Below are 17,701 nucleotides of genomic sequence, written 5' to 3' on the forward strand. Positions count from 1 at the left end.
CTTCCTGTCACCCCCCACCCATAATAAGGGTGAAAAGCCCAAAAAAAGAATCATGAAAAAAAGAATATTTTTACTCAGCATTTGGCCGTGAATTCAAATAGGACCCGATATTGTGTGTGTGTGTGCGTGCGTGCATGCATGTGTGTGTGTGTGGGTGTGTGTGTGTACAGAGCAATGCGTTGAGAATAAAAATAAACAAAAGCTTTGAATTCTTAAGTTTGTAATAGCAAGTCTTCCAGTACTTCAACCAAAGCAATAATTTGACTCAGCAACTTTCACTTGTATAGGAGCAGTATTTGACAAGGACTATCTATACTTTGAGTCAAGTAATAGAGTTGTGTACTTTGTCCATCACTGGCTTTTTGGAGCCAGAAGTGACTACATTTGGATGAAAGGCTGGAGTTGTGGAGAAGCGAGGGGTGGTTGCGACACCTCGCATAGTTGTCATGAATGTTAAAATTAGCTTTAGAGAAGAAAATTGTTGGCTGTAAACATGTTTATTTATGCTGTTAAGTTGGGCATTATAACATGGGGTTGTGTGGGGATTTACTCTGTTTTGGAGCCAGCCTCAAGTGGCCATTTGTTGAACTGCAGTTTTTGGAACTTCCACATTGGCTTCATTTCTTTGCCTCAGAGACTTCCACTTGGCCTTACCTGCAAAATTCACTCAAAGAGACAGGTATTGACCAGGAAGAGACCTAAAATGACCTCTAAGAAACATAAAAGGACAACAAAGAGACACAGAAAGACCACTAAACGACCCAAAGCAACTGCAGTGAGACTCAGAATGACGACAGAAAGACACATAAAACAATTACAAATAGACACAAAACCACAGAGAGATGCATAACTACTACAAGGAGATGTAAAAAAAATAACAAAAAGAGACTAAATAACTGTAAATTCTGTGTGTCTTGCTCTCATGTAGGAGAGGTGGTGGGGCCCTTTGCATGTCTGTGCCCAGGGGCCCATTGTCTCATAATCTGCCCATGGTTGCACTGGGCAGTGATTCTCTTTACAGTGTGAGTCAGACTGTTTGCTCTGCTGTGTGCGGCCACACCTGTCCTCAGAGCCCAGTGTGTCGGACTCTGACCCAGGCTCGGGCTCAGTCCAACACACACACACCCTCTACCTCACCTGGCTTTATTACCAAACATTCACCTGCTATATTCTGCTCAGACCACAGGGCCACAATAAACAGGATGAGATGCTATCATATTTACATTGTAGCTTTTGATCCCTCCTTTTGTGTGTTTGAGCAAACATGAGCCTGCTTCACTCATATTTGGAGAAGGCCGGCTTATATCTTGTACCATTAAGATGCTATCTGATGAGACTAGTTTGCGTGTCACTCCCTGGCCAAAGAGGGAAAGCCTGCAACAGCGCCGTCATTGTAAACACCGAAGACTTAGTTTTGTGTGTCTGTGTCTCTGTGCTGCTGCAGTGTTCATATGATGGGAAATTGTATTTAGTGACACATGACTACTGCAGGTTCTTTGCATCCACCGGGATAAGGTGATAATGATTAAAGCTCCATTGCGGAGGCACTTTTCAGGGAGTGCTTTATGAACATGCAAAACAGATGGCAACTAAAGATGAATGTTTTACAGCTGTGGACAGGATGCTGATGTAGACAGCTGTCAGACGCATAAGCATATCAGCAGAAATGTGCTCTCTCACAGAAGTGCCTCTGTGTGAGATACATCTCATGGAGTCTGAGATCATGCTTGTCCATAGGAGTATGAAACAAGATGAAGAGTCTACAGCAGGGATACTCAACTTGCTTTACCCAGGGGCCACTTTTGTGAAATGACAGGAAGCCAGGGGCCAGTAACAAACAAATATTAATGATATTTATCAGTATACACTCATCAGCCACTTTGTTAGGTACACCTAGTACCAGGTTTGACCCCCTTCTGCCTTCAGAACTGCCTTAATTCTTTGTTGCGAATCTCCCGTTCCACCACATCCCAACTGACTGAGATCTGGTGACTGTGGAGGCCATTGGAGTACAGTGAACTCATTGTCATGTTAAAGAAACCAGTTTGAGATGATGTGAGCTTTGTGACATGGTGCGTTATCCTGCTGGAAGTAGCCATCAGAAGATGGGTACACTGTGGTCATAAAGGGATGGACACGGTCAGCAACAATACTCAGGTAGGCTGTGGTGTTTAAACCATGCTCAGTTGGTACTAAGAAAATCTCCCCCACACCATTACACCACCAGCAGCAGCCTGAAGCGTTGATACAAGGCAGGATGGATCCATGCTTCCATCTGAATGTGGTTTTTCCAATCTTCTATTGTCCAGTTTTGGTGAGAAAACCCGTGTGAATTGTAGCCTCAGTTTCCTGTTGTTAGCTGACAGGAGTGGCACCTGGTGTGGTCTTCTGCTGCTGTAGCCCATCTGCTTCAAGGTTGGACGTGTTGTTGGTTCAGAGATGGTCTTCTGCAGACCTTGGTTGTAACGAGTGATTATTAGAGTTACTGTTGCCTTTCTATCATCTTGAACCAGTCTGGCCATTCTCCTCTGACCTCTGGCATCAACAAGGCATTTTCACCCAGTGAACTGCTGCTCACTGGATATTTTCTCTTGTTTGGACCATCCTCTGTAAACCCTAGAGATGGTTGTGCATGAAAATCCCAGTAGATCAGTAGTTTCTGAAATACTCAGACAGCCCGTCTGGCACCAACAACCATGCAACGTTCAAAGTCACTTAAATCACCTTTCTTCCCCATTCTGATGCTCGGTCTGAACTTCAGCAGGTCGTCTTGACCATGTCTACATGCCTAAATGCATTGAGTTACTGCCACGTGATTGGCTGATTAGCTGTTTGTTTTTTAGCTATTAGGTTTTGAGGACATTCCGGGCTGAGCCCTTACCTCTGAGGGATCCTCGCACTTTGTTTTTTGATGAACAAGCTCTATTTTGATGCTTTTTCATTCACCCTGGCACATTATCTACATTCAAATTACCAAATTATTCCCAGGGTAAATCAGTATTCATTGTGAATTAAAAAAAAGGTGGGCAGGAAACCTGGCACCATATCGCGGGCCAGATGTGGCCTGTGGGCCTAAGTTGAGGATCACTAGTCTACAGCCATGCTAGCAACTCGTTGAGCTTCAAGACAGCAGTGCTTTGAGTTAAATAATAATGCTCACAATGACATTGTCATGCTTATTTTTAGCACATATTAGCACAAAACAAACAGTACAGCTGAGGCTGATGGGAACATCATTAGTTTTGCAGGTATCTGGTCATAAACCAAGGTATTGGACAAATGAAAATTTGACCTGATCTCTAATATATGATGCTTGCACTACTGCAAAGCAGTAGGCACCAAAAACCTTGAAGGGGTGATTCACAGATTGTTTTATTTTATTTAAAGAAAGCCATTTTTATTGAGCACACAGATATACAGAAAAAAAACACAAAGAAATTATGAAACATTTATGTGTTTTACTGTTGCTGTTGTTAATGTTGCTGTAAATCCAGCTCATGAAATGCACATCATTTTGTTACAGTTCACAAAACCAAAGGTCATGCTTACAGTCTATCACCAAGCAAGAATATCGAAGATGCAGTTTAAATTGGTCAGATGATTATTGGCTCTAACATCATTTGACCTCCCAGTTAAGTTACAGTATTATCCACAGTTGTCTTAAAGAGATACAAGCTGCCTTTTTTGACTTAGCTGTAACAAACATAACCCTAAATTCCTGGGGTTCAGGACCAATATCAGTTATGAGAAGTTCATTTATATAACCATGTCAACGCATATCAAACAGATCAGTTCTTGGGGAAAGTGGAGAAAACTTTTTAGGAGTGAGTCCTCCATGGCAGGAGCATACACAAGAATGACAGCAGAAATGCAGAGGCTGCAATAGGCCGTTGAAAAACAAGATCAATTCAGAGGCAGGAAGAGCGATGTCGCACACATGACACCACCCCGTCTGTCGCCTTCTGGGTTCACTGGGCGGGCCCCTTAGCAGCATCGAACATTTTCTTCCTTCCCTCCATCCCTGACATGGCCTCCACGTTCTTCCTCCAGTCACTGTCCTCTACTGGCCTCTTCTGCAGACAGAGTTAAATGGTGTAAAAGGAAAGAAAGAACTGGAACAGTCATGTGTTTATTTGGTTTTTTAAGAGACAGAGAAGTAGAGCAGGTTCAGATAATCTTTTTGTCATCATTGTTGAGTCAAAGCCTTTGAGCCCCATGTTGTCATCTGGGAATCCCCTATGAGAGTACTGTATAACCGTGCTAGTATAACTGGTTTACAGCGCTTAATACACACTCAAAGACACACACATCCATTCAAGCACACACACAGAGACATGCCAGCACCGGCTAATCTGCACATGTTCACACACAAACACACACACACTGATCAGGGAGCAGAACCGTTCACAAAAGCTTCTCTTCTGTGTACAATGGGATCATTGTCTTGTGTACCGTACCTCCTCTCTCTCTCTCACACACACACAAGGTCGCCGCCCTGCACTGGCCTACTGCTCAGTATCTCAAACACACCCTTCACACACACACAAACACACTTTTCAGGTGTCCCATGGCACTTGATGCACTGACGTCATGTGTGTATCTGAAACTTTGCAGTAGCTATACCTTGCACACTTGCCCTAAGGAAGGGTTACACATCTTGTGTGGGCCGGTTTGTTTGTCTTCATGTGCGTGCATGTACGAGTGTGTTTTCCTTCTGCACACACCTTCTCAGTGTCCTCTTTCTTGACAGACTTCAGGTTGGCTCGGAGGTCCATGGACACTTTGTGCTTGGAGCCCAGCAGGGAGCGAAGGATGGCGTCAGCAGACACACGAACGCGACGAAGATTAGGCCTCTTGAATTTCCCCCTGAGGTCCAACACCTTGATGTTCAGGTCTTTAATCTGGAGCAGGGACAGAGAATTGAAAGGCAATTACCATCAGTGCTGGAGGATGTTCTCATGGTGACTGCTCAGCTGCATGAGCTTATATGATCTTTACATTTTTAATTCTGGAAACAGGCAGACAAAGTGATGTATACCTCACGTGTGTTGAGCATGACTTTGGCTTCGATGTCGTATCGCTCCTCATCCACCACATCTATCTTGGCATGGAGCTCTTTGCAGAGGTCCTGTGCATTTACACATAAAACACAAAGGTTAAAAATATGTATGTCATGAAAGTGATCACGTCAGTCATTATTGCTTTCCAGAGCAACCTCAAATTTGTGCATCTGGAAAAGTTTTACTTTTAGATGCTCATCCTTTATATCTACCATATGAAGGAGCTGCAAAGCCTCGAATTTGCCTTTTGAAGGTCCAGTGTGTAAGATTATGGGGGATATATTGGCAGACATGGAATGTAATATAACAAGTATTCTTTAGTCTATAATCACCTCAAAAAAAGGGTCATCATGTTTTTGTTACCTTCGAATGAGCTGTTCATATCTACACAGAAAGTCCACTATGTTGCACCATGTTTCTGCAGGAGCTCAGCTCTAGATAAAAGGCCATTTGCATTTTCGCATCAGCCACCTTAGTTACCTCTGCAATGCCTCGCAACGGAGAAACACCTTTTACCAGTTTCAATCACCGGGTCCATTTGTTTTGGAGAGGAAGAGAACCCTGTGGATAATTCAGCTCCTGGTAAAAACTCCCCGAACGTCTAGATCTTAAGTTATCGAGAAAATATGTGAGCACACATGAGCAGTTGCTGGGATAGCGGCCTGTCTGCGACAAACCAAAAAGCGTTGGAGAAACACTGACTTGTAACGTGGAACTTAATTCATCGTTTTTATCATTTGTAATCACCTTGTTTGTTTGTTTTTGAGAGGAGACCTCTGCAGATGATTGGGCTCCTGGTAAAAACCTCCTGAACAGTGAACACTGATGGAATCCTAACCAGGAGTTCACACTTGGGACATGGGGGATGTTTCAGCTGGTTGCAGTTCTCACCACTAAATCCTCCTAAATCTTACACACTGTTCCTTTGAGAGAATTTGCTGAAGTAGAAATCTATATTTAGAGGTGTTTTGGTTTTTGATGTGGAGGTGGATGAAGCAGCAGTGTGACAGAGTTATGTGGCACAGTTCTTGAAAAGATCCAGGTTGGGAAAAGGATGTTTGCAGCCTGAACTGACAACAAATGGAAGAACTTCTTTAGTAGCTTTGACAGAATTTACATTGCTGAAGAGACGCTGGAGGGAGTGAAGAATGGGATGGATGTGGTGCAATTAGAGGAGAAGTTACCTGTAGCTGTGCAAGGCTCAGGCCGCTTGTGTTCAGAGGAGGAGCTCTCTCTGACAGATAGTTCTGTTTCTCCTCCTCTTTAACCACAACCTCTTGTTCCAATTCCTCCTTAGCCTTTGCCACCATCAGACTCTGCACAAAAGGACATATAACACAGTGTAACTCAGGATGCTCTTACATGTCTCTGAGCACACCAGCACATAAAGACAAGTCTTCTAGATACATTCATGGCACACACTTTTGATATTCAGATGTATCTGTATATCAGTAGATTGCAGTGCAGTACAGCCACTAAGAACATGACCTCTGCTGCTCTCCTGTGGTCAAACACATGCATGACATTATGGTCCATAGTCCATGATCTAGCTTACCTTGAGCATCAGCTTCCTTGAAGCTGAGATCTTTGGCTTCCTCTTGTTGGAAAACACAATTTAGGACAGCACAATTGAAATGTTAGTTCTTCACTTGCAGCTTAAAATATAATTATTTAAATAGTTTCTGTGGAATATTTTTAGCATTGAGAAATTGTTTAACAGTCAGTGAATGAAAAAGGTCTTACCTCTTGCCTGTAAAGAAAAGTGGACAAGATTTAGAGGAAAGGAAAGTGCAAAGATTATAAACAAAGTTCATAAATATTTGTTTTGTTTGTGTCTATATGTGTGTGAATGATTAAATGATCTATAAAAAGACCACAAAAACCAGATCACTCACACATGCTCAGGCATCCTGCTGATGAGATCTAAATGGAGGAGAGACAGAAGAGATTATAAACATACACACAGACACACACACGTACACACACACTGAACAGTTGGCACTGTGTGTTCATTAGCTTTTGGAGGGTCGGATCATGTTTCCACGTGTCTCTGATGTGAGCACCATCTCTGAATGTGGAGTCGGTTTCAGTGTTTGTTAGTTGTTGGCAGGTCAATCGTACAACACACTGACTTCTGCCCTTCTGCTTCTTACAACTCTCTTGACACTTGAAAGTCATACTTCATAGAAGTGTGACCTCTACTTTTAATGTCTCACAAAACCTTACCACCACATGTTGAAGGTATATGAAAGGTGGGTAGGATGGAAGCTGAAACAGCTAAAGGTAAATGGATGAAATCGATAGGTTAAAGTAATTGATATACATTTGAAATAGTAAGCTGAAAGTAATGGATATAAAGCGTGACCTTAACATAATGGATAAATGGTTAAAATCATTCAGTCAAACCACTGGATAAACACTGAAAGCTGCCAGGTATAATTATGCATAAATGGTTGAATTAAATGGCGGCGGTGCATCTGTCAAAAAGGATGGGTGGTCTAGGCAACCTTAAATTAAGCTTTAACTCTAGCATTAATAGGACAGTTCACCCCAAATCAAAAATACATGTTTTCCTCTTACCTGTAGTGCTGTTTATCAGTCTAGGTTGTTTTGGTGTGAGTTGCAGAGTGTTGGAGATATCAGATGTAGAGATTTCTGCCATCTCTCGAATGAAATGGAACTAGATGGCACTCAGATTGAGATGCTCAAAGCGTCAAAATTACAATGTCTCTTTCCAGAAATCATGACCGGGTTACTCAAAATAATCCACTGACCTTGTTGTGAGCAGTTTCATGTAGTAACTATTTTGTTACTATTGAACCAAACCTGCCAAAGGTATCACTGCGCAGAAGGAAGCGTGCATCTACTCATGGACGAGAGGCTAGAGCTTATGACAGAGCGAACATTGATGCCGTCCTCCTTGGCTGAGCTGTGACATTAGTTAGCCCAGTGGTGCTAGGTGAGCTAGCAGGAGATGCAGCTTCGTTCTACGTGGTGATACAGTTGGCGGGTGTATTTTTGTAGAAAGAAAATAGTTCCTACATGAAACTGCTCACAACAAGGTCTGTTGATTATATTCAGTAACGGGGTCATGGTTCCTGGAAAGAGACATTGCTGTTGGGGTTTTTCAAATTTATGTGTTTGGCACTTTAAGCACCACAAGTCAAGTGCCATCTAGTTCCATTATACTGGAGAGAAGGCAGATCTCCAACACTCAGCAACTCACATCAAAACAATCTAGACTGATTAATAGCACCACAGGTAAGAAGGAAAATATGTATTTTTGATTTTGGGGTGAACTGTCCTTTTAAGGTCATTCTGCTCATTCTTGTGTCCGCCCCAAATGGATTTGAATGGCAGGAATCAGTGTCACAGTTATCCGAAATAATTCTCAGACCTCACTGTGGACAGTTTTGCATGAGACACATTGTCTACCAAGTGTAAAATATCCCGAAAGGTGTGACTCATTTAACAAGGCATGAGGTGAGACTGTGTTATAAGTCATCTCGTCAGCTCAGCCCTTTAGTGTTGTTTCCACTCGTGTCATCACGTTATCTTACCCCTCCTCTCTCTCAGTCTCATGGCCCTCTAGCCTTTAACAAATCAACAAGTAAATTACAGCACTCAGCCCGGCTCTGTCTCACCTTATCTCACCCTTTCTCTCTAATTTCCCTCTCCCGTTATACTTGTTGATTCCAGTTAAGAATGAGGGCACCTAAGACCTCCCAGCATGATGGGGTTACAAGCTGCTCCAACGGATTAGGAAAATTCCTGACTGATAGCCATCCCTCATCCATCTCCCCCGTCTCTCATCCCCATCTTTCTCCTCAGGATTATCTCGGAGAGAGGAATTTAGAGTGGCCTGTCTCCCCAAATAGATCAGGGGACATCTGATAGACAGCTGTGCAGGGTGATTGTGCTCTGGGGTGCCCAGCCCGGATCAGGGATTAACTGACAGTAACTCATGGATGCTTATGAGCGTCTGTGGTGCAGCCAACTTGGCAATGCAAAAAAAGAAACCAAAGGCGCTTTGGAAAGTTCTCGTCAGCCTTGGATTTGAACAGAGCTGCTTTGGCTACGGAGTTAACTCGACTAGTTTGTGTTATTTCAGTTGATCATCCTGCAGAATGTTCTAGCTAATGCACTTATGGTTTAAGCACAACCGCAGCCCCAAGGATGAAAACAGGCTATCGACAAAATTATATCAAAACACTTACGTAGTGCTCTACATCTCTACTAATATCTCTGTTTACTTGATTGGCATCAAACTATATTTCCATTTCATAAACCATTAGATCCAGAATTGTCTGAAAACTTGAACAAAGTCTACAGATTTTCAACAAAAGATGGTTGTATCAGGCAAATTTATATCGATTCAAACTGTCATCCGTTCAGTTTATGCACCATATATGCACAGAAGGAAGAAACAGGCCTAACACCACACACTGACAAGTTTCACAGACCGCACTATGAAGGGACCTTACCAGTATCAGAAGCAGGAGAGAGAGGTGACAGCAGAGGCAGGAGGGACAGATCAGAGATGAGGGCAACGATTTGGTGTCCCTCTATTTAACTGCACCCCCCCCCCCATTGTCGCGCTCTCTCTTTCTCTTTTGTTAGTGGAAGCTATAATTAGTCAACCCCATCTCTCTTACTGCCTAATCTTGCCCTGTCCATTTGTCTGTGGCAGATTCATTATAAATCGGGGGCCAGCAGTTACAGCTGGGAGATTTGGCCTCGCACGACACGGGAGGATAAAGGCACGCCAGATAATGACGTATAGGCGGGAGTTTGTGTTCATTCCAGTCGAAGATTGTCTGGAAAGGGAACTGACACTTGAAAATATGTGAGGAGAAAACTGGCACTTGTAAGTATTTCAGTGAGAAGTGCTGGAAGAAAGAGAGAGTGACAACACCTGTGCCATGTAATGACAGAGTCCTCTATGTTGTTATACAGTATTTTTAGCTACACTGGTGGCTCCATTGATGGCAGCTTCAGTCTGTTGGTCCACTACTTTGTCCAGACTGAAATATCTTAAAGGTCCAGTGTGTAGGATTTAGGGGGATATAGTGGCAGAAATTGAATATAATATAAGTATGTTTTCTTTAGTGTATAATTATCTAAAAATACAAATAGTTATGTTTTTGTTACTGTAGAAAGAGCTGTTTATATCTACATAGGGAGTGAGTCCTCATCCACTGAGATCACCGTGTTGTACCTCCATGTTTCTACAGTAGACTGGAACAGACAAACACACAAACACTGGCTCTAGATAGGGCCATTTGAGTTTAGGCGTAGGTCACCATTGTTAGCTGCCCTTCAGATACCAGGTAAATCACCAGGTCCATTTGTTTTGCAGAGGAAGAGACCTCTGTGACATGCCGAGCAGTGAAGAAGAAACACTGATTTGTAACAGTAAACTGCTTTATTATGTGTTTTGATCAGCCGAGGCCTGTACTATGAAGCCACTTCAGCTTACTCAGGATATCTTTTCAGTATCGAGCTTGACTAACCCTAACATCGGCCGTCTGGATAACCAGTACTACAAAGCTTGTTATCAATTAGCTCAGTCAGCTCTGGGTTTTCATATCCAGCCATTTACAGTAGGTTCAAGTGACAGAGGCGGGTGTTTATTTTATTTTATTTATTTATATATTTAACCTTTATTCAACCAGAAAAACCTCTTGAGATTAAAAATCTGGCTCTGTCTTGGCTACAGACAACACAGAACAAAAATACAGAATAGAAAATGTAAAGCTCTAGAACAAGCAATATAAAACACAAAATAAGATTACGACACAGAAAAGCCAAAAAGCATGTTAATATATTGTATCTTCTTTTCTTACTATATAATGACGAAAACTCTGTCTCTGTCTGTGTCTGTCTGTGTCTCTGTTCCACGTTTTTCTCCTCACTGACTTGGTCAATCCATGTGAAATGTGGCACAGTGGTAGAGGGTCATGGGAGGATGCGAATGAAGCAATATTACATCAATTGGCCAAAGGGGGGCGCTATAGCAACCGATTGAAATTGCAAACTTTGAATGGGCATATCTCATGCCCCGTATGCCGTAGAGACATGAAACTTTGCACAGAGATGCCTCTCCTCACGAGGAACAAATTTGCCTCAAGAACCCATAACTTCCGGTTATATAGATTTTCTGCCACTTTGAATTTTTTGTAAAACACTTCAAATCCATCTCTTCCTAGGAAGTCTGACCGATCTGCATGAAACTCAGTGAACATAATCTAGGGACCAATATCAACTTACTAAAACTGAGCTTCTATAAGGCAATGAATATTGCAGAGGGCGTGGCTCATCACACAAAGCTGTATAACATCTCAAGGGTTTCACCGATCACCACGCAACTTTGTAGGCATATGACCATACATAATCTGAGGGGACCCCTCCATTATTGACCCCATCAATAAACTTGGTAGATAGGTAGAACAGGACGCCTCAAGGTGACTGGAGAAATTTAACTCTAATTGGCAACTAGGTGGTGCTATAACAACAGAAAAATGCTTATAAATAGCTAAAATGCGACCAATCGCTGTGGCTCCCCCTGTGGCTGAATGGTGTTTTTTTTTCTTTCTAATTTTTGGTATGACTAAGTCATGGTATGGTATGCTGTACATAATCAAGGAAAGTGTCAGTGTGTCATTCTGTCAGTCCCACATTTTTCTACTCACTGACGTGGTCAATCTGTGTGAAACTGCACATAGGCATTGAGGATTGGCATAGGTAGAAGGTAACAAAGCTACCAATGGGTATGGACTAGTACTAGAAATTAACCATAAAAACACAAAAAACAGCAACTACATGTGAATGCAAAGACCAGCTCAGACACACTGTGACATTGGCATATAGAAGATTGTATACAAAAATCCTGCAACAGTGCTTTGAAACGGCAGAGAGAAACCAATTAGTGCAACTTTAAGTCCCTCTGCAAAAGATTCCACACATAAGGAGCTGCATAAATAAATGCTCACTTGCCAAACTTTGTACGTACCCTCGGTACAGACAATAAAAACATGTTTTGTGAACAGAGAGCATAGCCATTTTCAATTTTTTGCCTAATGTACACACATAAGTATGCTGGAAGTAAGCCAAGAATAGCTTTGTACACAAGAGAATGCCAATGAAAAGGCCAACCTGAGCATACAGGATGCAGTGATGAGTTAGTGGCTTACAGTTGGTAATAAATCTCAATGCACCATGGGACACAGAGCACAAAGCATGCAGACACTGGGTGGGTGCATTTATATATATTACATCCCTGTAATCAAGCACAGTCAAGAATTTTGCAGAGACGAGTCTCTTTTTAGCCAAGAACAAGAAGCAGTTTCTATTTCTATTTCTAAACCCAGTTTCATCAGAACCATGAATGATGTGGGCTACTTCAAATGATATGAGATGAAACGCTACTGAAAGTGTCTGGGGCTGCGAGACGCTGAAATGTCGGTGGCGTGGGATGTGAACAGTACTCTGTAAATGTATAACAGACAATGTAGGAACATTGAAAATACCATCCAAAAATTCACCGTCCGCTGAGACTTACATTACGTGTAGGTACCACTTGGCTGTATGTGACATTAGTGTAGAGTATTTTTTGCTATTTCATTGGCTGATGATGAAACTACTCTGAATATGTCTCATAAAACACTTTGAAGTAACACCACACTGTTTCTGCTGCTGAAGTAAAGGGTGGAAAAGAAGCCTAGTTAATGACTGATGAGGTTTATATGACCGAAATGCTGCAGTTATAATAACAGGAGCCAATTAGCAGTGTGTGGATTATCACTCTAATAAAATCTGATCTTTGTTTTCCTAGCTCTCATCACACACAGGTGTCTCGTGTTATTCTGAGCTGCAGTGATGGAATCAGGGTGTAAATTTAGCAACACTGTCAGCAATCACTGTAGGCTGAAATAAACTTTGCATAAATTAAAATCCTACTAAAACCACATATTTAGTGTTGTAAACAATCCCTGTAACAATATATAGGCTTCTCTTTTTTTTACCTGAGACTCCAGACTTTCGTTTACGGATACTTTTTCTTTTCTCAGAGGTCGGGGTGTTGACAGGCTGCTCCGGCGTAGGTTTGCCGTTCAGTATAAGTTACCACAGTGATTTATCCCGATAAAAGAGAACCAGCTTTGTAGTACTGAAAACCCAGAGTTAACCCTTGAGGTTACCTCACTAACTCCCAAGTCCTGCTTCAGGAAGAGACAGTTCGGCTTCCAGTAAGAACCTCCTGGACAATGAACACTTAAGGAATTCTTGTGGAAGAAGTTTCAGCTGGTTGCAATCTACAGTCCTCCCTGTTAGATTTCCCTAAATCTTACACACTGGAATTTAACGGCTGTAACATAACATGTTCTGAAATATTGTACAGACATTCGTGGTCCCAAGAGGGTGAATCCCAAGGTCTGTGATTATCCCATTACTTTTCCTTAAGTGCAGCCATGAGGTTGTATTTGCTAGTTTTGAGTGAAATGTCTCAACAGCTGTTGGGTTGATTGCCATGAAACATTGTCAATCCCCTAACTTTTCCTCCAACTCTACCATCAGGTCAGAACTTTGGTTTGTGACCAAAAACCTGCAGAGCTAATGACACTCCCACCAGCCTCAGCTGTTGTTGGCACGCTGACACACTAAACAAAGATAATTAACATAGCAAATATTACACCCGCTAATCATGAGCATGTTAACATTGTTAAGTGAGCATGTTAGCATGGGGGCATTAGCATTTAGCTCAAAGCATTGCTGCATCCCAGAGCTGCCACTCTGGCTGTAGACTCTTAGTCTTGTTTACTCACGATTAAACCTCGAAGGGCGGATCAAAATGCTGGACATGCTTGCAGGGAGGCCTTTGGGAATTGTTTGGCTTGCTTCAAGCCTCGCAGACAGACCTTCTTGACAGACTAAATGAAACTTCAGTGCACCCAAATGAAAATGAAAGGCCAGTCCTATCACCAGAACTCAGAACACAGAACTGGCTCTCAGTACTTCCACACTGACTGGCAGGTGCACACAACTGAACTACGGTTATTAACTTCTATAAGGCTATAACAGGTGTGTTTCCATATGAGAGGTAAAACAGGCCATACAAAACACTTGTTTTATCAAAAGGTCAAATTCAAAAATTAAATATTTGAAATATCGAACTTAATATGTGAACGTATAAGATCAAAAACGCTAATAACATCTTCACACAGAGCTGCATTTGCTGTACCATTATGTTAGTTTTAGGTTTTTGTCATGCGGTGCCTTTTCAGCAATCATTTTTTACATTTTAAGTTCAAGTTAAATACTCAGTGTGTTGTTTACCCACGTAAACTGAGCTGTACATGTCATATAAGCTGTTCAACACATATTGTAGTGCAGTGCTAGCTTTTCCACAATGCTAACAGGTGAGTTTCTACCACTGTGGTACTGTGACATGGTCATTCAGTCACTACCATGAATGTTACATCACCAGGCACTGTGTTCACTTTCTCAAAATGTCCTTTTTTTCTTTAATACCCGTGCCAATGTTACTTAGCTATTTAGACTGACACTTATCACAGAACCCTATTTCCCATTATGCTCACAAACCAGGGATGAAACTCTGAATAGGCCCCAAATATGTACTTATTGTGCAACTAATTAAAAGGTTGCCAAATCACCGTTGGGTTCAATCGAGCATATAGTTAAGACACATAGGAAATGGTCTTCACAAAGTCACTCTCATTAAGTTGTATTTGCCCTATGACAATTCACCCCTACCGACTCATATCCATGCAAGCATGATATCGCTCCCATTTCTAGAGATACAGTTCTTCCTGTGCCAATTTTAATTTTAAGCCATAGCCTCTTTAGATTAAAGCTAAATTGCAGTGCTTTTAAGATGCCAAGAACATGTGAGAAAATCGCACGCACAAAATTATGAAGCTCAAAAACCAATTCCAAGAACCCAAACCGGCAACCTTTACTATCAAAAGAGCCATTTTTTAACCAATGATAATATTTTTTTTTTTTTTTTTTTTTTTTTGGTCAATGCACATTTTAGCTGACGAAATGTTAGAATTTTTTTTTTTATGATTTGGTGCATAGGCTTCACTTTTTTTTAAATTTTTTTATTAACAACTGGAGAATGTAAAAATTTCTTAAGGCCTACAACAATGATAAATGAAAATTAGAATGTTTAAAAAATGTCATTTTTCATTTCTAGAATCTTTTGTTAAAGCCACAGGGAGCCACTGTAGAGGGGCTAAAGAAACACGTGTGGCTCCAGAGCTGCAGGTTGCCGACCCCTGTTCTAGAAGAAAGAGGGAAAAAAAAGACAGTGTGACGCATTTCACACAGTGATATGGAATTCGGGTTTATACAGCATGTTGTAAACGGTCGATTGAAGATGATATAAACCAAATGTATAACAGACATACAGACAAAAACAATTGAAGACAGATATCATCAGTGCCTGCACTACATAAAGACTTGTCATAAACTTTGATGTACAAATCACAGAGATGCCTCACAGACACACATGAACACCTACAACCAAACAACAGTGAACAGAGAAGCTCTCTTCTCTCAGCAGGAGAGAGACAGACCTCTAGTGGTTTGACACTCACACAGCAGACAGCAGCTCCGTTTGGTAAAGCCGCAACAGAAGACTTTAAAACACTTTGAAGTGTAATCTTGAGTCCTTGTCAAAGACGTGCACACACATATGTTCCCTTTCTTTCTGTTTCTACTTTCTAATACTGATAACCTAATCAGCTGTCCGTCCTATTTGCCATAACATCACCGTCAATGTAAGGCACAAATCGTCAGTACTGCTCTAAAATTCATGTTCTATGGTTTGGTTTATGGAATTACAGGTCACTGTCTGTGTGTGTTTATCTGCTGAGAAAACCAGACACCCTGGACAGAGGTTATGATGTTTAGACAGTACATTCCACTGAGTGGTGTGAACACATACACACCGCAGGACTGGATTTAACCCTTACACACTGTTCATGTTCGTTCCCTTCACAGAATGGTTTGGGTCGATTTGATCCGGCCCAAGAATTTCCACATATCAAGTGCCTATACCAAATTTTTAACCACAAATCTAATTGGAATGTATAAATAGCCTATCTGACATTAATAAATGAGTGACTAATAATTAATGTATCAGAGAGCAGGGAGAGTGTGTTTCTTAGGGTTTGCACCACTCGTAAATGGAGAGAAAGACATTTACACAATATCGGACAATATTATTGCCTATTTTATGTGATACATGAAAATATTGCAGTCATAATGATTTAAATATGTTTTACTAACAATGGTTAGAACATTCTGGGGTTCATTACAGGACCATTCAACACCTTTACAACCATCACACACTGTGCTCACTGGTAAAAAATATCCTCATAGCTACTATCTATTTAGAACTATTAATTTTTCTTTTAACATTAGCCAACATTTTCCCAACTAACCATTAAAAAAAATACTAATTTGAAAATAATCTTTGCAGTCTCATCTTGGAGGACCATATCAGTGACCTCTGGGACAGTAAATCTTGTTGTCATGACCTCAGTCACTGTCAAAGCAGTCTTATGAACCCCACTCCACCCCTCTTTAGATCTCTGCCGGGTAGCTGGGAATTGATGGATTTTAATTAGTTTATTTTGAAGTTATCTTACATTGCAGGTGCTCATGCTTGCAGGTGCAGATCTTGCGACAGGGTCAAGCCCAGGCTCTCAGGAAGTGTGCCAGGCTTTGAAGCCAATTTTTGGTTGTGGCCAAACAGTATAATTACAGCTTCACATGATGCCCTGTAGCCGAAGAAGACTTTTTCCCATTGACTTACATAGCAAAGGAAACGTCTGTAAACCAGTGGATACATTTTTTCAAGCATCGTTTCGCTATCAAACTTTGATCTGTTCGATCCAATACATGTAGGGAGGTCTACAAGAGCCACATAATTTAATCTTTTTATTGCTATTCAAGTTAGCAGAGCGCTAAACAGGAAGTAATCGTCTTGGATGGCAGAAGTCTGCATTGCGCTTGCTCTGTGGGCCACACAGTGTGAAAGCAGTGTCAATCATCAGGTTAAATTTATATCCTCCTGAGACCCTGCTCATATGACGACATTATATTTTGGGTTTACTTGACCTTTATACTTCCTTCTACTTAACTTTGGCCTGTTGTCCTCATTGGTGGACACTTTTTTGTGCCATCTAGTGGCAGTATGAGCACAATACACTAATCCATGCAAAAACAATATGGCAGCCATCTCTGCCAAGTCAGTCTGCAGCTGACCCCAACATTTAAGTGTAGAACGAGAAACAATGTCCGCACATCAAAAAGCTCCAATAGAGTGAGTATTTATTTCAGCATGACGTTTCGAGTCAAACGGCTCTTCCTCAGATGCTTTCAATAGACGTTGTTGTTCTATTGTAAGCATCTGTGTGGACATTGTTTCTTGCTCTACATGTGGCCTTTTTTGTCCAGCACCCATCCCTAATAAGGGTATGAGGATGTGCGTGTTATTTCCACTAAAGTGGACATGGTCCACGTCCGGGTCTGTTACATCAGTGGTTCCGAACTGGTGGGTCACGGTCCAAAAGTCCAAAAGTGGGTCATGAGTCCATTCTGAATGTACCATA

At 41.5% G+C, this 17,701-nt stretch overlaps 1 protein-coding gene across 1 annotated transcript; it reads right to left on the reverse strand.

The window, feature by feature from the left end:
- Positions 1-3,367: 3,367 nt before the first annotated feature.
- tnni1a (troponin I type 1a (skeletal, slow)) lies at positions 3,368-6,714 on the reverse strand. Its single transcript, XM_050066121.1, has 5 exons — positions 6,616-6,714; positions 6,245-6,376; positions 5,039-5,128; positions 4,725-4,901; positions 3,368-4,073 (listed from the first exon to the last, which is right to left on the reverse strand). Exons 1-5 carry the CDS (start codon positions 6,622-6,624, stop codon positions 3,969-3,971), a joined length of 513 nt encoding a protein of 170 aa, XP_049922078.1. The 5' UTR covers positions 6,625-6,714; the 3' UTR covers positions 3,368-3,968.
- Between the last annotated feature and the right edge of the window lie 10,987 nt (positions 6,715-17,701).

This window comes from Epinephelus moara, chromosome 16 (genome assembly GCF_006386435.1).
Source record: "Epinephelus moara isolate mb chromosome 16, YSFRI_EMoa_1.0, whole genome shotgun sequence".
In the NCBI taxonomy this organism is placed as follows: Eukaryota; Metazoa; Chordata; class Actinopteri; order Perciformes; family Serranidae; genus Epinephelus; species Epinephelus moara.